Here is a 13,764-nt window from a genome sequence, read left to right as displayed (position 1 = left end):
CCCCAAGATGGGCGAGGATGGGCTCGGGGACAGCCCGGCCATGTGCTGGCACCGGGCTCCGCTCTTGGCCGGGTCTGACCACCCGAGAGTCTGCGGGGAGCGGCTCCAGACCCCCCTCCCAGGCTTCCTTCTCCCCCCTCTTCGAGTGCCCCCGGGGGAAGCCGTGCCATTGTCCCCAGCCTTTCCCATGCGGCTGGGGGCACAGAGAGCCCTGAAGGTCCCCGCTGGGGTGGGGGGAGCGGCAGGGCGAGGGTTAAGCCGCTGTGCCTGCCGGGCGGGTGACGGTTACCTGGGTGGGGAGCGGCTGCGCCCACCGGCCCATCCAAGGCCATAAATAGCCCTGGGAGGGCAGCCAGCCCTCTTGGCTGCCGGGGAGGAGATGGAGCGGGGCTCGCTGGTGGCATCTGGGGCGTTAAGGGCCCGGGGGGACCGTCTGAGACCCCTGTGCAGGTAGGGCTGGCGGGGGGCGGCTGCGAGCAGCTTTTGGGGGAGATGGGGCTGCGAGAGGGTGGTTTGTGACGCCCTTGAATCCCTCCCGCCCGTTTCCCCTGGAGGGTGAGGGGCTGGAGGGGACAAAGCCTGCCTGCCCGGCTCCCTCGCCCCCCACTTCAGGAGCTTGGGGTCCCCGGCAGCACCCCGGCCGGGCACCCCCTCCCTGCCAGCCCCAAGCCGAAGACTCCTGCCCCTTTCCATGCCCCCATAGGGAGCCGGGGGCTGCCCCAGCCCTCCATACCCCCGGCTTATCTCCATGCTTCCCGTAGCCCCCGGGAGAGCCCCCTCGGCCGGCCCAGCCCTGGGCTTCGTTTGCTTTGCAATTAGCCAGGAGATAAGGCCGGGAGAGCCTCTACGCACTGGGCTTTGCCCTTGGCCAGGGCTCCTGAGCCCAGTCACCAGCCTGGGGGCTCTGAAACCATGGCCCCATCCAGGCAAAGCCAGTGCCCGGGGGGTGGGGGTTGGGGTGGCTGGGGGAGGGTCTGACCCCGGCCATGCGGCTTCTCCGGCTGGCAGGAATTTTGCCCGCGGATACTGTCGATGGGGCCAGAACTGCCGCTTCTCGCACGACAGAAAGGCAGCCCAGATCTGCAGGTACTTCCAGAGCGGGTTTTGCAGCTACGGAGAGCGATGCAGGTAAGGGGCAGTGAGGAGGGGGCCTGATGCCACAAGGATGGGCTTGGGAGCCAGGAGATGTCATGCTGGACTGATGGGACCCTCTGTTTGTCTGTCCCTGGCCTCCTCCAGCTACGAGCACATCCAAGAGGAGCCAGTGCTAGTGGGGACCCGCTACAGCCCTGTGCCCACTGTGGCCCCCAGCCGCTGGGGCTCGGAGCCCGGCGGTGTGCCTGCGGCAGCGGAACGGGGCTGGGAGGGAGCCCGGCGCAGCTCAGCCCACCCTGTCCCCAGGGTGATGCACGCGGCCTTCAAGTTCCCGAGCCTGGAGGTTGAGGAGGAAGAGAAAGACAAGGAGAACATTCCAGCACCTGATAATGTCCCCCGTGGGGCCATTGGCAGGGAATTTGTTCCTGCCCGAGCTCGGGGTGCCTCAGGTAGGTGCTAGGGTGCCCAGGGACCAGCGGGGCTGAGGATACCGGGGTGGTCATGGTGGAGCATCCTGTGCATGTGTCTGTCCTTGACCCAAATCCTCCTCCCTCCATCTCTGGGCAGGGCCCAGCTGGGGCTGTGGAAAGCTCTCCTAGCAGCTTTTTTTTGGCGGGGACCTTAACTGCTAAGCCTGTGCTCTCCGAGCAGCCAGCCTGCCTCTTTGATGGTGGGGCAGGATGTGCTTTTCCCCTCTAAGAGCTCTCCTGCCTGCAGGTTCCCAACCGCGAGGCAGAGAAGCAGTGATGGAGACAGCAACATGGACTGACCCTGCAGAGGTGGGCTTGGGGGTCTCCTGCGGCCGGCCAGTCCCCGTCACCCCACGTCGGTCCCCTAGGCAGGGATGGAGCCAGGGGGTTGCAATGCCGTGCTGCTCTGCTTGCAGGTCCCCACGGAGCCGGGTGCTGCGGCAGCCCCGGTCCCCACTGCGGTGCTGAGGGCCCGGAGCGAGGCCGTGGTGTGTGGCATCTGCATGGACCGGGTGTATGAGAAGCCGCTGCCGGAGGAACGGCTCTTTGGGATCCTCCTGAACTGCAGCCACGCCTACTGCGTGGGCTGCATCCGCAAGTGGCGTCGCAGCCAGGACTTCCAGAGCACGGTCATCAAGTGAGTGGGGATGGGGACGTGGCAGGGTGGTCACCGTCACCCCTTCTGTAACCTGAAATCCTTCGTTGGGTCTGGCGATGTGGCTTTGGGATTGGGGCGACTTTCCTTCAGGAACAGGCGCTTGGGAGCTGGGATGGGGATGGGGATGCTGGATGAGGCTGTGGCGGTGGGACCTTTTCGGGGGACCTACCTGCACCCATTATCTTCACCCAGGGCCTGCCCGGAGTGCCGAGTCACCTCCAGTTACTACATCCCCCACAAATACTGGGTCTCGGATGTGGCTGAGAAGGAGAAGCTCATCGAAAACTTCAAGGCACGGACGGGGTGAGTGCGAGGCACTGCGGGCTGCAGGGCTGCGGGCTCTGTGCTGCTCTGGGAGCTGCACTCGCAACTCTGCTTTGAATCCCGCAGGAAAATCAGGTGCAAGTTCTTTGTCCGGAACCGTGGCCGCTGCCCGTTCAAGTCAGACTGCATCTACCTGCACGAGCTGCCCGCCGGCCGGCTGCCGCGGCGCAGACGGCAGCGGCTGAGGATGCCTGTTGTAAGTGGGACGGCACGTCCTGGGGGGGGCTGGGGCACTGCGTGGCCGTGCAACGTGGCTCGAGGCCGGGGCTCATCCTCTCTCCTGTGCTACAGGAGTTCAGCCCTTCTCCCTCGGAGAGCTCTGACGAGGAGGACGAGGAGCTCTGCATGCTCGAATGGGCTCTCACCCTGGCCCAGATGGAGACGGACTTTCGGTACACGAGTTACGGCCACGAGATGCTCTTCAGCGACTCCGACTAAGCCATGGGATGCCCCACTGGGCCTGGGTGCTGTTGGTGGCAAGGAAATGTCTTCTGGGAGGGGGAAGCATCTGCTGTTGACGTGTTTAGCTGCTCCCAGCATTGGTTTGGGGTGGCTCTGGGCATGGAGGGTGTTGCAGGGGTGGGGTGGGATGGGGAAACAATCTGACTGGTATTTATCAGCCACCCCCATGTCAATGGCTGAACCCCCAGCAGGTCTCACATCCCCTCACAAGCCAGGGGGTGACAGAACTGCAGGGGTCTCAGGGCAGTGGGGCACAGCCCCCCCTTCCCTTGCCCTCGCCTCCTTGGTGGTGCAGTGCTCTGCACCCATGGGAGACCTCGCGGGAGCCGGGGCGAGGGGCTGGGTGCTGGGGGGCAGTGGGGGTTTTTAATCAGTCGGGGCTGGGGCGGGGGGAGCCGGGCAGCTATGGGGCATTGTTTTAAACTGTTTTTAGCAAATCTGCAAATTATGGAATAAAATGGGCTGTGTAACATAAGGCTGCCTGGGGACTCTCCTTCCGGGGGTTGGGGGGGCGGGGGGACACACCACCCCCCCCGGGGGCTGGCGCGGGGGGATGGTAGGATTTGGCTTTAAGGATATATTTGCATAATACGTAAATTTTGCATGCGGGGTTGATTTGCATATGCGGCGCGCTTTTCCAGCGGGGCGGGTCCGGAAGCGGCGCGCGCGCTGCCGGCCCCGGGGTGGCGCGTGCGGGCCCCGGGGCACCGGCACCGGGCAGTCCCCGGGAGGGGGGAGCACCGGGCACCCTGCCCCCTCCTCCGCTCCGTCTTCTCCCCGCGGTGAGTGTCTGCCCGGTGCGGGCTGCCGCGGCGGCGGGCGGTTGTGCGCGGCGGGGTTTGCCGGGGAACGGGAGCTGATAACCGGGACACGGTAATAACCGGGGCCGTGCACGGCCAGTCCCAGGGCCGGGAGGCTGCGGGCCCCGGGGGGGGGCTGGAGCCGGTCTGTTCCCGGAGGAGGGGGCCGCAGTGGGGCGGAGGGACCACCGCCAGCAGCACTCGGGGGTTTTCCCTCTCGGCCCCCCGGGAGGGCAGCGCGGGGGGCGCTGAGCTGGTGATGGGGGAGCTGTGAGCAAAGTGGTTTTAGAGGGCTCAGAGGAGCTCCCGGTCCTCCTGTGATCCTCGGTAATGCTTCTGCACCCCCGGGTGAGGAGGATACTGGCGGACCCCCTGCGTGCAGGTAAGGGCAGCCCCCGAAACTGCAGCCGGTGAGGGAGGACCCTGGGTTTTGCTCCGGAGCACGGCTGGCCAGGTCCTGGGGGTACCAATCCTCCCTGCACCCTTCTCGGTGTGACCTGTGTCAGGCTCTCCCCAATTTTCTTGTAGGCAGCTGTGAAGCCGCCCCAGCAGCGATGGAGCCCCCCTGCCTGCCCTGGCTGCAGAGCTTCGACAAGCCGTGCCGCCTCCTCCTCCACGCGCTGGCCTCCGGCTCCTCCGGGGCACTGGCCGCCCTCCGAATGCTGCAGCGGGTCCAGGCCCACGAGGGACCGGGGCAGGCATTTCCCTGGCAGGCCTTCACCGCAGCCCTGTGCGCCGAAGAGCCCACGCTGGAGGGGCCGGAGGGGGCCCTGGCTGTGTGAGTCGGCTGCATTTCCAAAACTTGGTGTTTTCGGAGAGGTTTGGCACTTTGGGGGCCCAATTCGTCACCATGCATCCTCTTCCCCCTGGTGCAACGGTGCATACGTGAAGTCAGGATCGTAGCAGGGACCCCCCAATCTTTCAGCTTGTGTCTGCAAAAGCTGGAGAAGGCGTTTGCTGCCTCCTCTCGCTTCCTAGTCCCGTTAGACCCCGCTCCACGGGGCAGGTTGGCAATAAGGACTCAGGGTTTTGCTCTGACGCGTCGCCTCTCCCATTTTCCTCTTTTCCAGCAAACCACGTCTGCTGCTGCTCCCTGTCGTGTGCCAGAGAAACCTCTTCTCCCTGCTCCTCGTGGTGCAAGGCGTGCTGCCGGGGGGCTGCCTCAACCGGCTGCTCCAGGCTATGGGGGAGGATTCCCACGTAGATCCCTGGGTGCAGACGCTGGGGGATCTGCTCCGGCAGGGACCGAGGGGAGAGGAGCGTTCCCCACCTCCCGTTCCCTTGTCTTCTGCATGCCAGCAGCAGCTTAGGTGTCTGTGCCGGAAAATTGCCCAGAACAAACCAGGGGGGCGAAGAAAACTGAACTGGTGCTTCAGCAAGCAGCCCAGTGCTTCTGGGGATGTGGCTGACTCTGTGCTTCAAGGTGGGAAGCGCAAGAAAGTGTCGGAGGAGAGCCTGGAGTTGGATGGGGAGAGAGAGGGGAAGAGGTTGCTGCTGGAGGAGGCGGCGGCGTTTGTCCCCCCGGGAGCCCAGGAGGGTGGGGATGTGGCAGAGGTGGAAGAGGAGGTGCCTGGAGAGACTTCAGGGGACAGATCTGCTCAGAGCCTGGCCGGAGCTGCTCTGGAAAGCTCCCAGCAGGATGCGGCCGGGGAGCCCAGGAAGGTTTCTCAGGCAGAGCTGGCAGCCGATGTCCAGTCCTTTCTCCAGGTACCGGGCAGGGATTGCTTTCCCCTTCCAGCCAGTGAGCCTTTGCAGTCTGATTTCTGTTCCTTCACCTCATTTTCTGCAGGTGCATGGACCGAGGCTGAAAATGCTGCTGCAGAAGGAGTCCAACGTAAGTGGTTGCTTCTGTCTCTCTCCTGGAGCTGATGATCTGAACGGGCTCGTGCCAGGGCCTCTGGAAGGGATGGGAGAGGAGGTGGGTTTCACAGGGATGACTGGAGGGAGATAAAAAGCCCCGCTGCCACCTCCTCTGGGTTCAGGTACCTACCTCCACCTCGCAGGGATCTGCTGTATGATGGGCAGTGCTGGCTGAAGCGGGGGACAGTAGGGAAGCGAAAAGCCCTGGAGTTGTATTTTGTGGGTTGGTTTATTTGGTGGGCTGTGTTTCCCTCCAGCACTCAGAGCTGAGCATCCTGCCCGAGCTGCACGTCCTGAACAACTGCTCTCCCGGCCAGGTGAGCCTCAGCATCCTCGTTGCAGCCGCTGGTGCCACGGAGGGCCTGCTGCTGTCCCTAACGTCCCTGTCCCCTCTGCTGTCCCCAGCTCGAGGGGCTGTGCTCCTTCCTCCAGCTCTCCACGTGCCCGGAGCACCTCCTGGTTTGTTTCTGCGGCTGGCTGCTGGCTCTCACCCCCGACCTCAGCTACACCAGCGCAGCCATCCTGGCAGAGCAGCTCTTTCTCAGGCGAGTAAGTGCAGGGACGGAGGTTTCCTGCACCCCATTTCCCTCGCCGCCAGCCCCATCTCCCGCCTTTTCTGTCCGTAGGTCCTGTCCCTCACCCAGCCGCCTTCCCGCCACCTCATGGCTGCCCTCGCTTCATTTTGCTCCAAGTATTCCCAGCCCTTCTGTCGAGTCCTGGTGGCTGCGGTCCTGCGGGAGCCGGGGGAAGGTGCGATGGGCTTGTTCTGGGAGCAGCTGAGGGAGAGGGGCTGTGGGCTGCATCCAGCAGGAAGGGAAGCCCCAACTGCAGAGTGCTGTCTGCTGGGAGGCATTTATCACCCAAAACGTGTTAGGAAGCACAGGGAGATGGTGCTGGTATTACCTGGGCAGGTAAACACTTGAGAGTTAGGATGGGAGATGGGTTTACAGATGCCTGAGATAGAGGGGGAGGCCAAGCTGGTTTCCAGCCTCAGCTCTCCCAAAGAACAGCTGCCATCCCTCCATGGACTTGAGGATTCCTGACAGCTCCTAATGCTAGGGCCAAAACTGCCCCAGGGTGGCACGAGAAGAGGGTCCTGCATGAATCTCTGCCACAGCAGCATCCCCTTTTCCTAGGGACTGGTGCTAATTAAACCCTTGCTGCAGGTGGGCAAAGGAAGCTGGATTATCCTGAAGAGTAGAAGGAGGCACTATGTGGCTTCTGGGTGTCCTGACTGGGAGGTACCCCTGTGTGAAGGGGTGCCAGGAAGGGTCAGGCACATCCCCGTGGATTTGGCAGCCTCTGGAGGTTCTTCCTCCTCCTGCTTTGCCCTTGCAGGTGCTGAGCAGACCAAGCTGGTGTGTGAGCTTGTGGAGGAGTGCCTGGAGCCAGACTGTGTGAGACTGGTGCTAAGGTAAGAGATTACAGGGGCGACAGCTCTGCTTTGGCCCTCGTGTCTGCCTCAATGGGTCTGGCTGGCTCCGGCCGCTCAGGAGCACCAACGAGGCCGTGTGAGCATCGTATCTCCTCTTCACCATCCTTTGCAGCCAGGTCCTGGAGGTGCCTTTGTCAGAGAAGCTCCTGCCAGTGGTGCAGGCCGTGCTGGGGCGGCAGGTGAGGGGACCCCCCTTGTCCCTCCAGGTTTCCTTGCCAGTTCCAGCAGCCCTGGAGCAAGGACCAGCTCTCCTCCCTGCTCATGGCTCTCTTCCAGGAGGTGCTGCCCCCCGAGCTCTTCGATTTCCTGGTCCTGACTCTATGCCGGCAGGCCCCAGCCTTCGCCACGTCGCTGAATTATGCCAAGCTGGTGACGGCCGTGCTCACCATGTACCAAAGCCAGGTGAGCAAGACCAGGCTTGGGTCCTGCAGATCAGCTGGTGAGCTGTCAGCCAGGGCTGCCGCTGACCCAGGGGTCTCAGGTGGGCTGCTGGCAGTGCAGCTCTCTGAGCACCTTGCTCCTCTCCTTCCCAGGTCACCCCAGCCCACCGGAGCCGTCTGGCTGCCGCTCTGGATCAGAGCAACGCAGCTTTGAAGAAATCGCTGCAGGCAGTGCTGGAAGGAGCCAGGTGAGATGGATGCTGTGCCCTCCAGGCTCCTGGTTTGCTCTCTTGTGGTCTCTCTTGTGGGGGACGGCAGCCTCCATGCTCCTGGTTTGCCCTGGGTGGTGGGAAACCACCGAGTGCCCGCAGAAGCCGTGCCGGAGTGTGGTTGGTGGTGGGTTTTCCTTTTCTTGATTCCTCTCCTCTTTCTCTCTCCTCCTTCCAGGTAAACACCAAAGGGAACCACAAGGCAATGGCTTCCTTGGGCAGAGGATGCTTGTTAGGCGGTGGTAGCTGCAGCCCAGTCCCTCACTGGGATTCACCACCAGTGTGATGGAGACCCAGCGAGCATGGGCCGTGGCACACAGGGTGCCCATGCCTCTGCCCGGGGCCTTGCAGCAATGCCTTGCGCTTGGCCGGCCTGCTTTGAGGTGGGCTATCGCTGGGTGACGCCATCCCAGCCCCACCTACACCCCGAGGTTTGAAGATAAGGGTTTTCTTGGTTAAACAATGAATGTTTCCAGTCAGCTCTGTGTCTGGTCTGTCTCTGGGCTGCCTCAGAGCCCGCCGCCACAGGCGCCTTGCCGCACTCAAGATGGCAACTCCCGCCTTCCCGCCCTGCCACGCTCAAGATGGCGCCTCCCTCCCCGCCTCTCCCAAGATGGCGGCAGAGGAGGAGCTGTGGAGGGGCGGGCTGCAGGGCGGCTCAGGGCAGCGGCTCTCCTCTCCTTTCCTCTCCCAAACCTTCAGCAAAGCCCTGGATTGCCCCACGTTGGCACTGGGCCCATGGCCGTGAGGGGTGGCCTGGCTGCGCATGGCCTGGAGGGGGGTAATTGCATAAAGGTGACTCGTTTGTGCCCAAAAGGTGGCTTTTTTTTAATCAGGAAAACAAAAAATCCATTATTTTTGCGTTATTGATGGAGTGATGTTGGCACACAAGTACTTGAAGAGCACCTGAAGGTGGGCTGCAGGACTCCAGGGCCCAAGGCCGGCTGCCATTTCCTCTTGGAGAGGAAACGTTGCCCATTTTCCCTGTATGTTCCCTTATTAAAAAGGGTTTTCCATTGAGCAGGTCCCCATGTTACCCAACCGGGGAGCGAGAAGCTGCAGAGAAGCAGAAGCCCTTCTCTGCTTTCAGGTCCCCTTTGGCTTGATGAGTATGCCGCATGACGCGATGTCTCCTGCCCTGTGCCAGCATCTCTGATAACTCTGTAAATCTGAAGAGCTTGGTTGAGCACCCATGTGTCTCATCAGTCTGGTTTGCAGGTGTCCCTACTTGTTTTAATCAACCTAGATCCACTTCTTATTAAAAAATGGAGTGACAAGGCTGCAGTATGTCCTGTGTGTACCCTTGTTTTGTTTCTCATAGCTGAGAAGAGGGTCAGCCCTCGATGAAGCCGGTTGCTCCTTTACGGCTCCAAGTCTGCACAAAGCTGGCAAACCTCGCTCACAGTGCCAGCCTGGTACCCAAGGCGAAGAGTCATCTTCGCCAAAACCTCCACATTTCAAGTGTTTTTCTAGCATTGTGACGGCCCAGAGCAAGCAATACCGCGTGGTGGAGTTCACAGGTCCTTAGTTCTTAATGCTCTTAACACATCACTGAATCAAGACGTAAACTGATTTGAGGCTGTGTTTGAAGATGATAATTCTGGAGTAGGCCTAATTGGCCATCGTGATTTTATCTTGGCTCGAAGGAGCCAAGGCACAAGTGGTACGTTTTGTGCGTGTCAGCCTTTCTCTCCAACAGCTAAGCTGATTTTCGGGTGATGCAGCAATGATCTGCTGGGTTGTTTATCTGGTCTGCTGGCATTTACAAATCTCAGGATGCAGAAGAGTGGGGTTTAGATGAAGAACTGGTAAACTTGAATTTTCTGCTTTAAATCTGCCTTTTTTTGCCTGTTTTGCCGGGGCCTGCAAGCAGCCCTGCTCTGTGTCACATTTCTGGTTTTCCACATGGCGATGATGGCACTTCCCATTGCAAGGTGTTTAGTGATACACTAATAAAAAGTGCTTCTGTAGTGTGACTGTTTCCAAATTTCTATCCTGTATCCTTGAAAACACCCACTGGAAACCTTGTCTGGGCACCTTCTGGTCGGAGGTCTGGAAAGATAAGGATGGGAGAGAGTGCTAGAGTTTTAATGGAGGTTTTGAAGCATTGCATACTGCGGGAACTATGTAAAAATTCATAAACATTTACATCTACAAAGGGAGAAGAGGGATTAAAACATGTAGGTGTGACATGTTACTGCTTCAAGTTTGCTCATTAATGTTTAGATCCAGCCAGAGGAATGAAACTGTGAAGCATTAAGTGATGCTCTTAACGCTGAGAGCACGGATTTCTTTATAGTAAGAATCTCTTAAGCTATTTTAGGTGACAGTGGACTGATGAGGCTTCAAAGTCGATGTTAGCTGGAGGAAAGAAACCTCCAGGGAGCCAAATTGTTGATGTACTTGCATACCAGTGAGTTAGTGGCTGAGTATATTGAAGCTATTGTAGGGCTGCCCGAAATACGACATAAATAGAAATTGTGCCCTGATCATCAAGGTCCGAGCCTGCTGTTCTGGCTTTATTAGGTAGCAGGCTGCGGTCTTCGCAGTTTCTCTGCAAAGCTTCTACCAAGTGACCTCGGTGTCATTGTCCCCAGAGCTCCGTCTGGCTGTGGCTGTCGGTCACATGAAGATGACCGAGGACAAACTCATCTCCAAAATTCTCCTGGTCATCTTCCTGGTGTCCTTGCTGAAGAAGAACTGGAAGAACACGCGTGCTGTGTATATCTAGAGCACCGTGGGGAAGCCCCGGCATCTCTCTGGACTGGGCAGCAATAAATGGTTTGAAATCTCCTGGCCATGGTGTGCGTCTCCTCCCTCATGGGTGTTTGGTTTTGTAACTGCTTACTGGTTTCTTTAGGCAACGGTCTCATTTTGACAGGCTGTTCTTGGCTGCTACGTGCCGTATGCAGCTTGCACTTCCAACTCATCTGGAGATACTGGGAGCTGCATTTTGGGCCAGCCTACGTGGTTTTTGCAAGAAACAGTAGTTAAGCAGGGATAGGCTTTGCAAACAGCAAGGGGGGGTTCCTGTTCTGCTGGGAAGTGTTACACTGGCTTGTGGAAAGAGACTTTGTAGCCCTGTTTTTGCTCTTGGCTGCAGCTTATCATATACAGTGGATTCCTCTGGGGTGTACGTGCAAGATAACAGTCACGTTAGGAGAATTGGAAGCAAACCCTGGAGACACTAGACATGCTGGTGGAAGACTGCTTGTTTATGTGGTGATTGGTAGCACCCGCACGGAAAACTTTACTTTTGACTCCTCTTGATCCTCTCAAGAACTTTAAAATCCAGCCTGACAGTGCAAAGAGGTGGATGCAGAATAAAACATCAGTCAGGTTTTATAGTTCAGCAGAACCTTATCCAGGAGTGGACGGAGAGCCAGGGCTGGGTTTGTCCTTGTCCTGATTTATTAGTAGTGTTGGCGAAGGGAAAGGTCTGAAGCTTTGTCTTAGATGTTTCCTAGGCCGTATGTAGAAGGCAGTGTATAATTTTCAGGCAATTTACTTGGGATATTTGACAGTAGTTCATTAAATACTTCCTCTTCTGCTTGTAGAGATTTACCTCCTTCATGGTATGGAGGGGAATTCCCTTTTTGGTCTAATAGTTTGTTTTTTTTTTTTTAAAGGAAATTAATATTACGCAATTGCATGGGTTATCTGTCCACTCTGCTGCCTCCTCATGCTCCCACGGTGATTTTTGAACCAATTTCATGACAAGATGATCTCTCCACTCCCCAAGTGGCATCTTGGTGCCATGATCGGACAGCAGAGAATCTCCAGGTGGGCAGAGGCGTGCAAATGCTGCATCCACGGATGTTAAACGCCAGGCATCAGAGCCACATAGGAGCCAGACCACCTTGGTCCGTGCAACACCTTGTGGGAAAGGGCTGAAACTCAGCTGCTTTCCTGAAAATAGTCCATATCCATCCCCTGAGGGGCTGCCCCTTTCCAAGCAGGAGCTGCAGGCATGTCCAGGTAGTTGCTGTGTCCCCTCCTGCAGCAATGCTGGGAGCTGATAGTCACCCTGCTTCTCCCTGGAGGTAACTGCGTTTCAGTGACAACCTGTTAATCACATGCGTGTAATCCCCAATATGCTGATGCAGTTTTGCATTGAAGTCTGGTGGCTGTGACACCCAGATGTGAGGCTGAACTGCTCAGGGGAAGGCTCAGCAGTCTTCTTTTTTTCAGCCTGGAATTTAAAACTGAACCAAAAGAAGCAAAAACCCTCTTTTTCATCTGTTTTTTTTGCTAACAACCTTTTAATCATAATAAGAGAATCGTGTTCTCCCTTGGGTAGTCTGGTGGCTGCCAGGTCCCTGTCAGCTGGGCGGATCAGGGCCACGTGAAGATGAATTTGCTGGAGGGCTGGGGTGTTGCTTTATGGTTGGGCCCCCTGCACAGCCCTATTAAATCATGTTTGCCGCATCAGCAGTAGCAGCCGGTGTCAGTCTGAGCAGCTTTCCTCCCAGAAGTGGATAATCCAGATGACCACGGTCTCTGCGATCTGAGCTGCAAGTTCAGCTCAGCTTCAGGAGAAGCCCTGGGAAGATGTCATTGCAGTAGGCTGCCGCGTCGCCGGTGGGACCTCGCTGGAAGGAGACGCGAGGAGCAAAGCCAGAGCCTGCAGCAGCTTGCTGCCACTCACCTCTCTGGGCTGGACATCTCCCAGCAGGGTCTTGTTCATCTCCGCTGAACAGGTCTGTGCATGGGGAGCTGGGCTGCTTTTGCTTGTTTGAGGCCCTACGATACCTAGATTGTAATCACGATGTTCCCAGGTTAAAAATAAGAATACATGAAAATCCCTGGGTGCTTTTAGGAAATGCTTTTAGAGGCTCTTTGAATGGGATAGTTTGCAAAGAGAGGCATTGCCTCTTATTGAACCCCTCAGCAAGTGTGTGTGGGAGGGAATAGAGGAGTTTTTGAGCAGAAAAGCTCCGTTCTGGTGTGGGGAACCAACGCGATGGTGTCCTTAGGTCTGTCCCCTCCATGGAGCAACTTGCTGCAGCCGGGGACCTGCCAGGACACTAGAGCAGAGGCTACGGAGCCTGACCTGCTGCCTGCCTGGTGCCAGGCTGCTGCTCTCGGGAAGGAAGCAGGGTCTCTGTGGGGACGGGGCCAGCAGGACCAGGCTGTGTTGATGGCAAAGCACTGGTGTATGCAAAGGTGTCCGTCTTCCATCCCCTGAGCTCGCCAGCTTCTGCTGCTGCCTGTCCTCGGGGGCAGCTGGTTTTGAGCTGTGTCTGCTCAGCATCATGCTGTGAAGGTGCTTTTACTTCCGTGCCCTGCTACAGGAGCCTTGGCTGCAGGTTCTGTCAAGGAAAGACCTTGTGCTTGGCTAGAAAGAGCACTCAACAATAAAATATATAGTTTAGACCCCTGTGCCCAAGCAGACCCTCATGGAATGCGGGCAGGGGGAGGTCCTCGAGGAGGGGAATGGCATCGCAGCAGTCGGGTGCTGGGCTCCATCCGCTGAGTCTCAGCCCAAAGGAAGGGTCTTGTCTCCTCTTTCTGAAACAAAGGGGTGCCCGGATGCGAATTAGCCCAGTGACGGGACTGGCGGTGCTAATGCAAACCTGACTTTGTGCCTGGAGAATTCATCTGTGTTTCGAGATATCAGCCAGCCAGCAAACTCGCTGAGCAGCTGGGAAAGCACTGGGGGATAAGGGACGGGGGGAAGCGCTGCTGCTCGGAGTTATCACTGCTGCACAGCACCAGGGCTCAGCTGCCTCCAGACAGACTTGCATGGATGTACCTGCATCCTGCGGGATGGATCCGACCATCGCAAGTCCTGAGCATCCTACTGCAGCTTGAGCCAGGCGACCTGCTCACTCCGGGAAGCGTGTCTTGGCAAATCCTTCTCTGAAAAGAAGCACAAGTGGTCAGCCCTTGTGCCTGGAAACTCTTGGAGATGGATGGCAAAGACAGGGATGGGGAAGAGAGGAAATCCCGGCGAAGAATTTTTAAGCAAAGGCAGAGGGTGACAGTGCCAGTCTGCCTTTCAGCATGTC

The 13,764-nt window shown here is 58.2% G+C and overlaps 2 protein-coding genes across 3 annotated transcripts; both read left to right on the top strand.

Annotated features, from left to right (window-relative positions):
- The first annotated feature begins 379 nt into the window (after nucleotides 1-379).
- On the top strand, nucleotides 380-2,985 carry LOC142093103 (uncharacterized). Its single transcript, XM_075173975.1, has 8 exons — nucleotides 380-450; nucleotides 1,009-1,128; nucleotides 1,240-1,493; nucleotides 1,813-1,874; nucleotides 1,982-2,202; nucleotides 2,416-2,526; nucleotides 2,614-2,784; nucleotides 2,865-2,985. Exons 1-8 carry the CDS (start codon nucleotides 380-382, stop codon nucleotides 2,983-2,985), a joined length of 1,131 nt encoding a protein of 376 aa, XP_075030076.1.
- Nucleotides 2,986-3,695: 710 nt separating this feature from the next.
- Nucleotides 3,696-8,232, top strand: FANCE (FA complementation group E). Of its 2 annotated transcripts, none has more exons than XM_075174158.1 (12): nucleotides 3,696-3,791; nucleotides 4,338-4,587; nucleotides 4,880-5,516; nucleotides 5,599-5,643; nucleotides 5,927-5,986; nucleotides 6,075-6,218; nucleotides 6,296-6,419; nucleotides 7,008-7,083; nucleotides 7,217-7,283; nucleotides 7,381-7,506; nucleotides 7,638-7,732; nucleotides 7,932-8,232. In XM_075174158.1, the coding sequence occupies exons 2-12, from the start codon at nucleotides 4,364-4,366 to the stop codon at nucleotides 7,933-7,935; spliced, it is 1,602 nt and encodes a 533-aa protein (XP_075030259.1). In that variant the 5' UTR covers nucleotides 3,696-3,791; nucleotides 4,338-4,363; the 3' UTR covers nucleotides 7,936-8,232. The 2 variants fall into 2 exon arrangements, with proteins under 2 accessions (XP_075030259.1, XP_075030258.1); XM_075174157.1 differs by lacking the exon at nucleotides 3,696-3,791 and adding an exon at nucleotides 3,796-3,882.
- Nucleotides 8,233-13,764: the final 5,532 nt, after the last annotated feature.

This window comes from Calonectris borealis, chromosome 26, assembly GCF_964195595.1.
Source record: "Calonectris borealis chromosome 26, bCalBor7.hap1.2, whole genome shotgun sequence".
In the NCBI taxonomy this organism is placed as follows: Eukaryota; Metazoa; Chordata; class Aves; order Procellariiformes; family Procellariidae; genus Calonectris; species Calonectris borealis.
The sequence above is the reverse complement of the archived record's forward strand: the minus strand, read 5'-3'. Positions and strand labels throughout refer to the sequence as shown.